This window comes from Physella acuta, unplaced genomic scaffold (assembly GCF_028476545.2).
Source record: "Physella acuta isolate Inbredline_101_S28 unplaced genomic scaffold, ASM2847654v3 ptg000155l, whole genome shotgun sequence".
Taxonomy (NCBI): domain Eukaryota; kingdom Metazoa; phylum Mollusca; class Gastropoda; family Physidae; genus Physella; species Physella acuta.
In genome coordinates this window covers 754181-767500 of record NW_026731674.1, presented here as the reverse complement: position 1 = coordinate 767500, position 13320 = coordinate 754181, and the positions used below count along the sequence as shown (strand labels likewise).

General features: G+C 38.4%; 1 protein-coding gene across 5 annotated transcripts in view; it reads left to right on the top strand.

The window, feature by feature from the left end:
- Nucleotides 1–13320, top strand: part of LOC131935697 (ribosome quality control complex subunit NEMF) — an 82912-nt gene that overhangs the window by 56824 nt on the left and 12768 nt on the right. For all 5 annotated transcript variants that reach the window (XM_059292240.1, XM_059292237.1, XM_059292238.1 and 2 more), the window contains exons 12-22: nucleotides 567–629; nucleotides 1527–1604; nucleotides 2506–2553; nucleotides 3018–3178; nucleotides 3974–4048; nucleotides 4227–4290; nucleotides 5652–5740; nucleotides 6437–6540; nucleotides 8082–8144; nucleotides 12561–12731; nucleotides 13202–13260. In XM_059292240.1, coding sequence (XP_059148223.1) covers nucleotides 567–629; nucleotides 1527–1604; nucleotides 2506–2553; nucleotides 3018–3178; nucleotides 3974–4048; nucleotides 4227–4290; nucleotides 5652–5740; nucleotides 6437–6540; nucleotides 8082–8144; nucleotides 12561–12731; nucleotides 13202–13260 — 975 coding nt within the window. The remainder of the gene's footprint in view (nucleotides 1–566; nucleotides 630–1526; nucleotides 1605–2505; nucleotides 2554–3017; nucleotides 3179–3973; nucleotides 4049–4226; nucleotides 4291–5651; nucleotides 5741–6436; nucleotides 6541–8081; nucleotides 8145–12560; nucleotides 12732–13201; nucleotides 13261–13320) is intronic.

The window sequence follows — 13320 nt, the reverse complement described above, 5'->3', positions numbered from 1 at the left end:
CTACTACACACACTACCTCTCTACTACACACTACATCTCTACTACACACTACCTCTCTACTACACACACTACCTCTCTACTACACATACTACCTCTCTACTACACACTACCTCTCTACTACACACTACCTCTCTACTACACACACTACCTCTCTACTACACACTACATCTCTACTACACACACTACCTCTCTACTACACACTACCTCTCTACACCTCTCTACTACACACACTACCTCTCTACTACACACACTACCTCTCTACTACACACACTACCTCTCTACTACACACACTACCTCTCTACTACACACACTACCTCTCTACTACACACACTACCTCTCTACTACACACACTACCTCTCTACTACACACACTACCTCTCTACTACACACTACCTCTCTACACCTCTCTACTACACACACTACCTCTCTACTACACACACTACCTCTCTACTACACACACTACCTCTCTACTACACACACTACCTCTCTACTACACACACTACCTCTCTACTACACACACTACCCTGCTTGTTTTACCTTGACCCTGCGACCTCACATTATTTTCAGGCTGTTGATCAGTTTTTTTCCAAACTTGAAGGGCAGCGTGTTGAGCTGAAAGCCATGCAACAAGTAGGTGATGTGTTGATGTCAACATTTGGTGATGTGTTGATGTTAACATTTGGTGATGTGTTGATGTTAACATTTTGTGATGTTTTTGTGTGAACATTTTGTGATGTGTTTGTGTCAACATTTAGTTGATGTGTTGATGTTAACATTTGTTGATGTGTTGATGTCAACATTTAGTGATGTGTTTGTGTCAACATTTAGTTGATGTGTTGATGTAAACATTTTGTGCTGTGTTTATGTTAACATTTTGTGATGTGTTGATGTTAACATTTTTGATGTGTTGATGTCAGCAATTGTTGATGTGTTGATGTTAACATTTGGTTTATTTGATGATGTTAACATTTGGTAATGTGTTGATGTTAACATTTGGTGATTTGTTGATGTTAACATTTGTTGATGTGTTGATGTTAACATTTGGTGATGTGTTTGTGTCAACATTTAGTTGATGTGTTGATGTTAACATTTGTTGATGTGTTGATGTCAACATTTAGTGATGTGTTTGTGTCAACATTTAGTTGATGTGTTGATGTAAACATTTTGTGCTGTGTTTATGTTAACATTTTGTGATGTGTTGATGTTAACATTTGGTGATGTCTTTTGTTAACATTTAGTTGATGTGTTGATGTTAACATTTAGTTGATGTGTTGATGTTAACATTTGGTTTGATGTGTTGATGTTAACATTTGGTTGATGTTAACATTTGGTGATGTGTTGATGTTAACATTTGGTGATGTGTTGATGTTAACATTTGGTGATGTGTTGATGTTAACATTTGGTGATGTGTTGATGTTAACATTTGGTGATGTGTTGATGTTAGCAAATTTTGATGTGTTGATGTTAACATTTAGTGATGTGTTTGTGTCAACATTTTGTGATGTGTTGATGTTAACATTTCCCCAGGAGAAGACAGCTCTCAAGAAGCTGGACTTTGTGAGATCCGATCAGGAGAAAAGAATAGAAAATCTACAGAAGGAGCAGGTATGTTCAATACTAGACATTTGACAGGAATGGAGATTTTAGGCATTTTGCAGGGCCGGGGATTTCATTAGGCAGAATAGAAATTTGGCCACAGAATAGAAATTTGGCCACATAATAGAAATTTGGCCACAGAATAGAAATTTGGCCACATAATAGAAATTTGGCCACAGAATAGAAATTCGGCCACATAATAGAAATTTGGCCACATAATAGAAATTTGGCCACAGAATAGAAATTTGGCCACATAATAGAAATTTGGCCACAGAATAGAAATTTGGCCACATAATAGAAATTTGGCCACAGAATAGAAATTCGGCCACATAATAGAAATTTGGCCACATAATAGAAATTTGGCCACAGAATAGAAATTTGGCCACATAATAGAAATTTGGCCACAGAATAGAAATTTGGCCACATAATAGAAATTTGGCCACAGAATAGAAATTCGGCCACATAATAGAAATTTGGCCACATAATAGAAATTTGGCCACAGAATAGAAATTTGGCCACATAATAGAAATTTGGCCACAGAATAGAAATTTGGCCACATAATAGAAATTTGGCCACAGAATTTTTTTTCTCCATCCTGTTCAGAAAACAATTCAATACCAAAAAAAGAAATTAAAATATGTACTAAATATGATTATGAACAGTAGCATGACCTCTAGAGGTGGACAGTAGCACGACCTCTAGAGGTGGACAGTAGCACGACCTCTAGAGGTGGACAGTAGCATGACCTCTAGAGGTGGACAGTAGCATGACCTCTAGAGGTGGACAGTAGCACGACCTCTAGAGGTGGACAGTAGCATGACCTCTAGAGGTGGACAGTAGCATGACCTCTAGAGGTGGACAGTAGCATGACATCTAGAAGTGAATTATTGTGTCTTTTTTTACTCTGCAGGCAACTGATATCTTGAAAGGTCAACTGATAGAGATGAATCTTGATTTGGTGAGTTACTGGTCAGACAAAACATTTGACCAGAGTCAGACATTTGACCAGAGTCAGACATTTGACCAGAGTCAGACAATTGACCAGAGTCAGACATTTGACCAGAGTCAGACATTTGACCAGAGTCAGACATTTGACCAGAGTCAGACATTTGACCAGAGTCAGACATTTGACCAGAGTCAGACATTTGACCAGAGTCAGACAATTGACCAGAGTCAGACATTTGACCAGAGTCAGACAATTGACCAGAGTCAGACATTTGACCAGAGTCAGACATTTGACCAGAGTCAGACATTTGACCAGAGTCAGACAATTGACCAGAGTCAGACATTTGACCAGAGTCAGACAATTGACCAGAGTCAGACATTTGACCAGAGTCAGACATTTGACCAGAGTCAGACATTTGACCAGAGTCAGACATTTGACCAGAGTCAGACATTTGACCAGAGTCTGTCCTCTGACAGGTGGATGAAGCTATCCTGATCGTGCGCAGTGCTCTGGCTAACCAGGTCGACTGGAAGGAAATTTCAAACTTTGTCAAGGAAGCGCAAACAAATGGCAACAAAGTGGCACTGGCCATTCATAGTCTCAAGCTGGAGACCAACCAGATCACACTAGCTTTAAGGTTAGAGAGCCATTGCTTGTATCTAGGAGAGCCATTTCTTGTATCTAGGAGAGCCATTTCTTGTATCTAGGAGAGCCATTTCTTGTATCTAGGAGAGCCATTTCTTGTATCTAGGAGAGCCATTTCTTGTATCTAGGAGAGCCATTTCTTGTATCTAGGAGAGCCATTTCTTGTATCTAGGAGAGCCATTTCTTGTATCTAGAGAGCCATTTCTTGTATCTAGGAGAGCCATTTCTTGTATCTAGGAGAGCCATTTCTTGTATCTAGGAGAGCCATTTCTTGTATCTAGGAGAGCCATTTCTTGTATCTAGTAGAGCCATTTCTTGTATCTAGGAGAATTAGATGTATTTCTCTGTTCTATGTAGAGAGCCATTTGTTGAATTAGATGTATTTCTCTGTTTCATGTAGAGAGCCATTTGTTGAATTAGCTGTATTTCTCTGTTCCTTGTAGAGAGCCATTTGTTGAATTAGCTGTATTTCTCTGTTCCATGTAGAGAGCCATTTGTTGAATTAGATGTATTTCTCTGTTCCATGTAGAGAGCCATTTGTTGAATTAGCTGTATTTCTCTGTTCTATGTAGAGAGCCATTTGTTGAATTAGCTGTATTTCTCTGTTCTATGTAGAGAGCCATTTGTTGAATTTGCTGTATTTCTCTGTTCTATGTAGAGAGCCATTTGTTGAATTAGATGTATTTCTCTGTTCTATGTAGAGAGCCATTTGTTGAATTAGATGTATTTCTCTGTTCCATGTAGAGAGCCATTTGTTGAATTAGATGTATTTCTCTGTTCTATGTAGAGAGCCATTTGTTGAATTAGCTCAACATAAAGTGGACATTGATCTTTCACTAAGTGCATACGGGAATTCCAGAAAGTAAGTAGATACTTTTCTTGTCATTTACCAAACTTAACTTGTCATTTACCAAACTTGTCATTTACCAAACTTTACTTGTCATTTACCAAACTTTACTTGTCATTTACCAAACTTAACTTGTCATTTACCAAACTTAACTTGTCATTTACCAAACTTTACTTGTCATCTGCACCTACAGGTATTTTGAAAGAAAGAAACAAGCAGCCAAGAAAGAACAGAAAACTTTAGAAGCTACTAGCAAAGTATGGTAACTTTAGAAGCTACTAGCAAAGTATGTTAACTTTAGAAGCTACTAGCAAAGTATGGTAACTTTAGAAGCTACTAGCAAAGTATGGTAACTTTAGAAGCTACTAGCAAAGTATGGTAACTTTAGAAGCTACTAGCAAAGTATGGTAACTTTAGAAGCTACTAGCAAAGTATGGTAACTTTAGAAGCTACTAGCAAAGTATGGTAACTTTAGAAGCTACTAGCAAAGTATGGTAACTTTAGAAGCTACTAGCAAAGTATGGTAACTTTAGAAGCTACTAGCAAAGTATGGTAACTTTAGAAGCTACTAGCAAAGTATGGTAACTTTAGAAGCTACTAGCAAAGTATGGTAACTTTAGAAGCTACTAGCAAAGTATGGTAACTTTAGAAGCTACTAGCAAAGTATGGTAACTTTAGAAGCTACTAGCAAAGTATGGTAACTTTAGAAGCTACTAGCAAAGTATGGTAACTTTAGAAGCTACTAGCAAAGTATGGTAACTTTAGAAGCTACTAGCAAAGTATGGTAACTTTAGAAGCTACTAGCAAAGTATGGTAACTTTAGAAGCTACTAGCAAAGTATGGTAACTTTAGAAGCTACTAGCAAAGTATGGTAACTTCAGCAGCTACTAGCAAAGTATGGTAACTTTAGAAGCTACAAGCAAAGTATGGTAACTTTAGAAGCTACTAGCAAAGTATGGTAACTTTAGCAGCTACTAGCAAAGTATGGTAACTTTAGCAGCTACTAGCAAAGTATGGTAACTTTAGAAGCTACTAGCAAAGTATGGTAACTTTAGAAGCTACTAGCAAAGTATGGTAACTTTAGCAGCTACTAACAAAGTATGGTAACTTTAGCAGCTACTAGCAAAGTATGGTAACTTTAGAAGCTACTAGCAAAGTATGGTAACTTTAGAAGCTACTAGCAAAGTATGGTAACTTTAGAAGCTACTAGCAAAGTATGGTAACTTTAGCAGCTACTAGCAAAGTATGGTAACTTTAGAAGCTACTAGCAAAGTATGGTAACTTTAGAAGCTACTAGCAAAGTATGGTAACTTCAGCAGCTACTAGCAAAGTATGGTAACTTTAGAAGCTACAAGCAAAGTATGGTAACTTTAGAAGCTACTAGCAAAGTATGGTAACTTTAGCAGCTACTAGCAAAGTATGGTAACTTTAGCAGCTACTAGCAAAGTATGGTAACTTTAGAAGCTACTAGCAAAGTATGGTAACTTTAGAAGCTACTAGCAAAGTATGGTAACCTATAGGTCAGACCTCAGCCTTCCACTCTTCTTGTGAAAACGCAAACTATCATCTGAAATTCTATTTCTAAAATTTTTTTTCATAAAATTTTTAAAATCCCCAGGCATTGAAGTCTGCAGAAAAAAAAGCCAAAGAAACCCTGAAGGACGTGGCGGTGGCTGCCACCATCTGCAAGACTAGGAAGACCTTTTGGTTGGTTGGTTTAACTTTTCAATTGGTTTAACTCTTCAATTGGTTTAACTCTTCAATTGGTTTAACTCTTCAATTGCTTTAACTCTTCAATTGGTTTAACTCTTCAATTGCTTTAACTCTTCAATTGGTTTAACTCTTCAATTGGTTTAACTCTTCAATTGGTTTAACTCTTCAATTGGTTTAACTCTTCAATTGGTTTAACTCTTCAATTGCTTTAACTCTTCAATTGGTTTAACTCTTCAATTGCTTTAACTCTTCAATTGCTTTAACTCTTCAATTGGTTTAACTCTTCAGTTGGTTTAACTCTTCAATTGGTTGCCTGGTTTAACTTTTAAGTTACACATGTTCAACTCAGTACATTCAAGTTTTTAAACTGTATAATGAACCCTGTATGATGAACCCTGTATGATGAACCCTGTATGATGAACCCTGTATGTTGAACCCTGTATGTTGAACACTGTATGATGAACCCTGTATGTTGAACCCTGTATGATGAACCCTGTATGATGAACCCTGTATGTTGAACCCTGTATGATGAACCCTGTATGTTGAACCCTGTATGATGAACCCTGTATGATGAACCCTGTATGATGAACCCTGTATGTTGAACCCTGTATGATGAACCCTGTATGATGAACCCTGTATGATGAACCCTGTATGTTGAACCCTGTATAATGAACCCTGTATGTTCCACAGGTTTGAAAAGTTTCTCTGGTTCGTCAGCTCAGAGAACTACCTGGTGATTGGAGGGAGGGACCAGCAGCAGAACGAACTGATAGTCAAACGCTACATGAAGCCTAGTGGGTTGCTGCATGACAGACAACATGACAGACAACATGACAGACAACATGACAGACAACATGACAGACAACATGACAGACAACATGACAGACAACATGACAGACAACATGACAGACAACATGACAGATAACATGACAGATAACATGACAGATAACATGACAGACCAGCAGCAGAACGAACTGATAGTCAAACGCTAGTGGGTTGCTGCATGACAGACTTCTCTCACAGACAACATGACAGACTTCTCTCACAGACAACATGACAGACTTCTCTCACAGACAACATGACAGACAACATGACAGACAACATGACAGACAACATGACAGACTTCTCTCACAGACAACATGACAGACTTCTCTCACAGACAACATGACAGACAACATGACAGACAACATGACAGACTTCTCTCACAGACAACATGACAGACTTCTCTCACAGACAACATGACAGACAACATGACAGACAACATGACAGACTTCTCTCACAGACAACATGACAGACAACATGACAGACTTCTCTCACAGACAACATGACAGACTTCTCTCACAGACAACATGACAGACTTCTCTCACAGACAACATGACAGACAACATTTTAGCACACTTCATATTTTAGCACACTTCATATTTTAGCACATACATCTTTAGTCACTATCTGGGCCATTGACTGTGTCACTAATTCCTGTCAGTGTCCTACAAATGTCCTACAACCCCTGTCAGTGTCCTACAAATGTCCTACAACCCCTGTCAGTGTCCTACAAATGTCCTACAACCCCTGTCAGTGTCCTACAAATGTCCTACAACCCCTGTCAGTGTCCTACAAATGTCCTACAACCCCTGTCAGTGTCCTACAAATGTCCTACAACCCCTGTCAGTGTCCTACAAATGTCCTACAACCCCTGTCAGTGTCCTACAAATGTCCTACAACCCCTGTCAGTGTCCTACAAATGTCCTACAACCCCTGTCAGTGTCCTACAAATGTCCTACAACCCCTGTCAGTGTCCTACAAATGTCCTACAACCCCTGTCAGTGTCCTACAAATGTCCTACAACCCCTGTCTGTGTCCTACAAATGTCCTACAACCCCTGTCAGTGTCCTACAAATGTCCTACAACCCCTGTCAGTGTCCTACAACTGTCCTACAACCCCTGTCAGTGTCCTACAAATGTCCTACAACCCCTGTCAGTGTCCTACAACTGTCCTACAACCCCTGTCAGTGACCTACAAATGTCCTACAACCCCTGTCAGTGTCCTACAAATGTCCTACAACCCCTGTCAGTGTCCTACAAATGTCCTACAACCCCTGTCAGTGTCCTACAACTGTCCTACAACCCCTGTCAGTGTCCTACAAATGTCCTACAACCCCTGTCAGTGTCCTACAACTGTCCTACAACCCCTGTCAGTGTCCTACAAATGTCCTACAACCCCTGTCAGTGTCCTACAAATGTCCTACAACCCCTGTCTGTGTCCTACAAATGTCCTACAACCCCTGTCAGTGTCCTACAAATGTCCTACAACCCCTGTCTGTGTCCTACCTTGCAGGTGACGTCTATGTGCATGCTGATCTCCATGGAGCAAGTAGTTGTGTCATTGTCAACCCCACAGGTTAGTGTTGTCAACCCCACAGGTTAGTGTTGTCAACCCCACAGGTTAGTGTTGTCAACCCCACAGGTTAGTGTTGTCAACCCCACAGGTTAGTGTTGTCAACCCCACAGGTTAGTGTTGTCAACCCCACAGGTTAGTGTTGTCAACTTTGTTAAGGGCATGGGCGGGTCATGAAAACCAAGTTAGCCAAAATGCTTATTTCTAAGCATAATGCAATAATAGTTAGCATTTAGTTTATTACTCCAAGAATTAAGTCATAAAGTAAAATAAACAGGGAGTGATCTCCCCTAAATTTTCTCAAATATTCTTATATGAAACTACAGGGTTGAGAACTAGGGCTAAAGACATGACTTTTAATCCATTTTAAATACTTAAACTTTTATAAATAGAATAATATCTCCTAGAAAAAAGAATTGCACACCAAGTGAATGCCAAATAAAAAAGTGCATAATAGTGCAGAATATTATTAGTACTTTATAAATTCACATGCGTTTTTTGAGAAATCGGAAATAGCGAAAATTACTTTTTCCGGTCAATGGAAATTAGTCAAAATTTAACAAAATGTAGAAAATTAGAACTTATACTTACATGTGAAATTTCATTTATCTATCTGAAATAGTACTCAAGTTAAAGGTTTTTGAAAAATTGAAAGTAGAAAAAGTTCCGGTTATCGGAAATTGCTCAAAAGTTGATCAGGATCTACGATTTTGATAAAATACTTATACATGAAATTTCATCAACCTAGCTGTAACGGTACTCAAGTTATCGTGTACAGACACACATACAAGTACACACACACACACACACAGACATACAGGCAAGATTGCAAAACTATGTTTTTCCGACTTAGGGAGCTGTAAAACATCGAGATTTGCAAAAATCTAGATTTTTTTTTTTTTGCACAATTACAAGACTTTCTCTAAACTTCTTAAATACGAGAAAGTAAAAATAGATTTCCTGCTGTTGCCATGATGATTGTGGCCACCTTTGTATTTTTTGTAACAATTTTAAATTGCAATAACTTTTTAAATTTATTATTGAAATTGATCAACTTTTCTCTAGTGATTCTGTATTCATGAATCAACAAAACTGGTGGGTTCATCAATAACACTGAGTTAGTTGTATCAACTTTGTTAACACTGGGTTAGTTGTGTCAGCTTTGTTAACACTGGGTTAGTTGTATCAACTTTGTTAACACTGGGTTAGTTGGATCAAGTTTGTTAACACTGGGTTAGTTGTGTCAACTTTGTTAACACTGGGTCATTTATGTCAATTTTGTTAACACTGGGTTAGTTGTATCAACTTTGTTAACACTAGGTTAGTTGTGTCAACTTTGTTAACACTGGGTTAGTTGTGTCAACTTTGTTAACACTGGGTTAGTAGGATCAACTTTGTTAACACTGGGTTAGTTGTGTCAACTTTGTTAACACTGGGTTAGTTGGATCAACTTTGTTAACACTGGGTTAGTTGGATCAACTTTGTTAACACTGGGTTAGTTGGATCAACTTTGTTAACACTGGGTTAGTTGGATCAACTTTGTTAACACTGGGTTAGTTGTGTCAACTTTGTTAACACTGGGTTAGTTGTGTCAACTTTGTTAACACTGGGTTAGTTGTGTCAACTTTGTTAACACTGGGTTAGTTGTGTCAACTTTGTTAACACTTGAGGTGTCAGAGGGTCTTGGATGAGATTGTCATCATGTTACTTGAGATTGTTATCTTAGCATCTTTTGACCTGTGGTCTCATGTTACTTGAGATTGTTATCTTAGCATCTTTTGACCTGTGGTCTCATGTTACTTGAGATTGTTATCTTAGCATCTTTTGACCTGTGGTCTCATGTTACTTGAGATTGTTATCTTAGCATCTTTTGACCTGTGGTCTCATGTTACTTGAGATTGTTATCTTAGCATCTTTTGACCTGTGGTCTCATGTTACTTGAGATTGTTATCTTAGCATCTTTTGACCTGTGGTCTCATGTTACTTGAGATTGTTATCTTAGCATCTTTTGACCTGTGGTCTCCTGTTACTTGAGATTGTTATCTTAGCATCTTTTGACCTGTGGTCTCATGTTACTTGAGATTGTTATCTTAGCATCTTTTGACCTGTGGTCTCATGTTACTTGAGATTGTTATCTTAGCATCTTTTGACCTGTGGTCTCATGTTACTTGAGATTGTTATCTTAGCATCTTTTGACCTGTGGTCTCATGTTACTTGAGATTGTTATCTTAGCATCTTTTGACCTGTGGTCTCATGTTACTTGAGATTGTTATCTTAGCATCTTTTGACCTGTGGTCTCATGTTACTTGAGATTGTTATCTTAGCATCTTTTGACCTGTGGTCTCATGTTACTTGAGATTGTTATCTTAGCACCTTTTGACCTGTGGTCTCATGTTACTTGAGATTGTTATCTTAGCATCTTTTGACCTGTGGTCTCATGTTACTTGAGATTGTTATCTTAGCACCTTTTGACCTGTGGTCTCATGTTACTTGAGATTGTTATCTTAGCATCTTTTGACCTGTGGTCTCATGTTACTTGAGATTGTTATCTTAGCATCTTTTGACCTGTGGTCTCATGTTACTTGAGATTGTTATCTTAGCATCTTTTGACCTGTGGTCTCATGTTACTTGAGATTGTTATCTTAGCATCTTTTGACCTGTGGTCTCATGTTACTTGAGATTGTTATCTTAGCACCTTTTGACCTGTGGTCTCATGTTACTTGAGATTGTTATCTTAGCATCTTTTGACCTGTGGTCTCATGTTACTTGAGATTGTTATCTTAGCACCTTTTGACCTGTGGTCTCATGTTACTTGAGATTGTTATCTTAGCATCTTTTGACCTGTGGTCTCATGTTACTTGAGATTGTTATCTTAGCATCTTTTGACCTGTGGTCTCATGTTACTTGAGATTGTTATCTTAGCATCTTTTGACCTGTGGTCTCATGTTACTTGAGATTGTTATCTTAGCATCTTTTGACCTGTGGTCTCATGTTACTTGAGATTGTTATCTTAGCACCTTTTGACCTGTGGTCTCATGTTACTTGAGATTGTTATCTTAGCATCTTTTGACCTGTGGTCTCATGTTACTTGAGATTGTTATCTTAGCATCTTTTGACCTGTGGTCTCCTGTTACTTGAGATTGTTATCTTAGCATCTTTTGACCTGTGGTCTCATGTTACTTGAGATTGTTATCTTAGCATCTTTTGACCTGTGGTCTCATGTTACTTGAGATTGTTATCTTAGCATCTTTTGACCTGTGGTCTCATGTTACTTGAGATTGTTATCTTAGCATCTTTTGACCTGTGGTCTCATGTTACTTGAGATTGTTATCTTAGCATCTTTTGACCTGTGGTCTCATGTTACTTGAGATTGTTATCTTAGCATCTTTTGACCTGTGGTCTCATGTTACTTGAGATTGTTATCTTAGCATCTTTTGACCTGTGGTCTCATGTTACTTGAGATTGTTATCTTAGCATCTTTTGACCTGTGGTCTCATGTTACTTGAGATTGTTATCTTAGCATCTTTTGACCTGTGGTCTCATGTTACTTGAGATTGTTATCTTAGCATCTTTTGACCTGTGGTCTCATGTTACTTGAGATTGTTATCTTAGCATCTTTTGACCTGTGGTCTCATGTTACTTGAGATTGTTATCTTAGCATCTTTTGACCTGTGGTCTCCTGTTACTTGAGATTGTTATCTTAGCATCTTTTGACCTGTGGTCTCATGTTACTTGAGATTGTTATCTTAGCATCTTTTGACCTGTGGTCTCATGTTACTTGAGATTGTTATCTTAGCATCTTTTGACCTGTGGTCTCATGTTACTTGAGATTGTTATCTTAGCATCTTTTGACCTGTGGTCTCATGTTACTTGAGATTGTTATCTTAGCATCTTTTGACCTGTGGTCTCATGTTACTTGAGATTGTTATCTTAGCATCTTTTGACCTGTGGTCTCATGTTACTTGAGATTGTTATCTTAGCATCTTTTGACCTGTGGTCTCATGTTACTTGAGATTGTTATCTTAGCACCTTTTGACCTGTGGTCTCATGTTACTTGAGATTGTTATCTTAGCATCTTTTGACCTGTGGTCTCATGTTACTTGAGATTGTTATCTTAGCACCTTTTGACCTGTGGTCTCATGTTACTTGAGATTGTTATCTTAGCACCTTTTGACCTGTGGTCTCATGTTACTTGAGATTGTTATCTTAGCATCTTTTGACCTGTGGTCTCATGTTACTTGAGGTTGTTATCTTAGCATCTTTTGACCTGTGGTCTCATGTTACTTGTGATTGTTATCTTAGCATCTTTTGACCTGTGGTCTCATGTTACTTGAGATTGTTATCTTAGCATCTTTTGACCTGTGGTCTCATGTTACTTGAGATTGTTATCTTAGCATCTTTTGACCTGTGTGATCCTAGCATCTCCAGTTCCCCCCAAGACGTTGAATGAAGCTGGCACAATGGCCATCTGTAACAGCGCTGCCTGGGACTCTAAGGTCATCACCTCAGCCTGGTGGGTACATCCATACCAGGTCTCCAAGACAGCCCCCAGTGGAGAGTATCTGTCTACTGGCAGTTTCATGATCAGAGGTAATCACATGTCATCTTGTCATGTGTCATCTTGTCATGTGTCATCTTGTCATGTGTCATTTTGTCACTGTAATCTTGTCACATGTCATCTTGTCATGTGTCATCTTGTCATGTGTCAACTTGTCACGTGTCATCTTGTCATGTGTCATCTTGTCACATGTCAACTTGTCACATGTCATCTTGTCACGTGTCATCTTGTCATGTGTCATCTTGTCACATGTCATCTTGTCACATGTCATCTTGTCACATGTCATCTTGTCATGTGTCAACTTGTCACATGTCATCTTGTCACATGTCATCTTGTCACATGTCATCTTGTCATGTGTCAACTTGTCACATGTCATCTTGTCACATGTCATCTTGTCACATGTCATCTTGTCGCATGTCATCTTGTCACATGTGGGGGTCTAGAGCTAATCTTGTCTGTTTATGTTTTATTTCTGAGTATTTCATGTGTTTTATGGTTGCAGGAAAGAAAAATTATCTGCCCCCATCATATCTCATTTATGGATTTGGATTTCTATTCAAGGTACCAAAACTTAGTTAGTTATAAAGTGGGGAATTTAGAGAGGTAAAGTGGAGAGTGTGG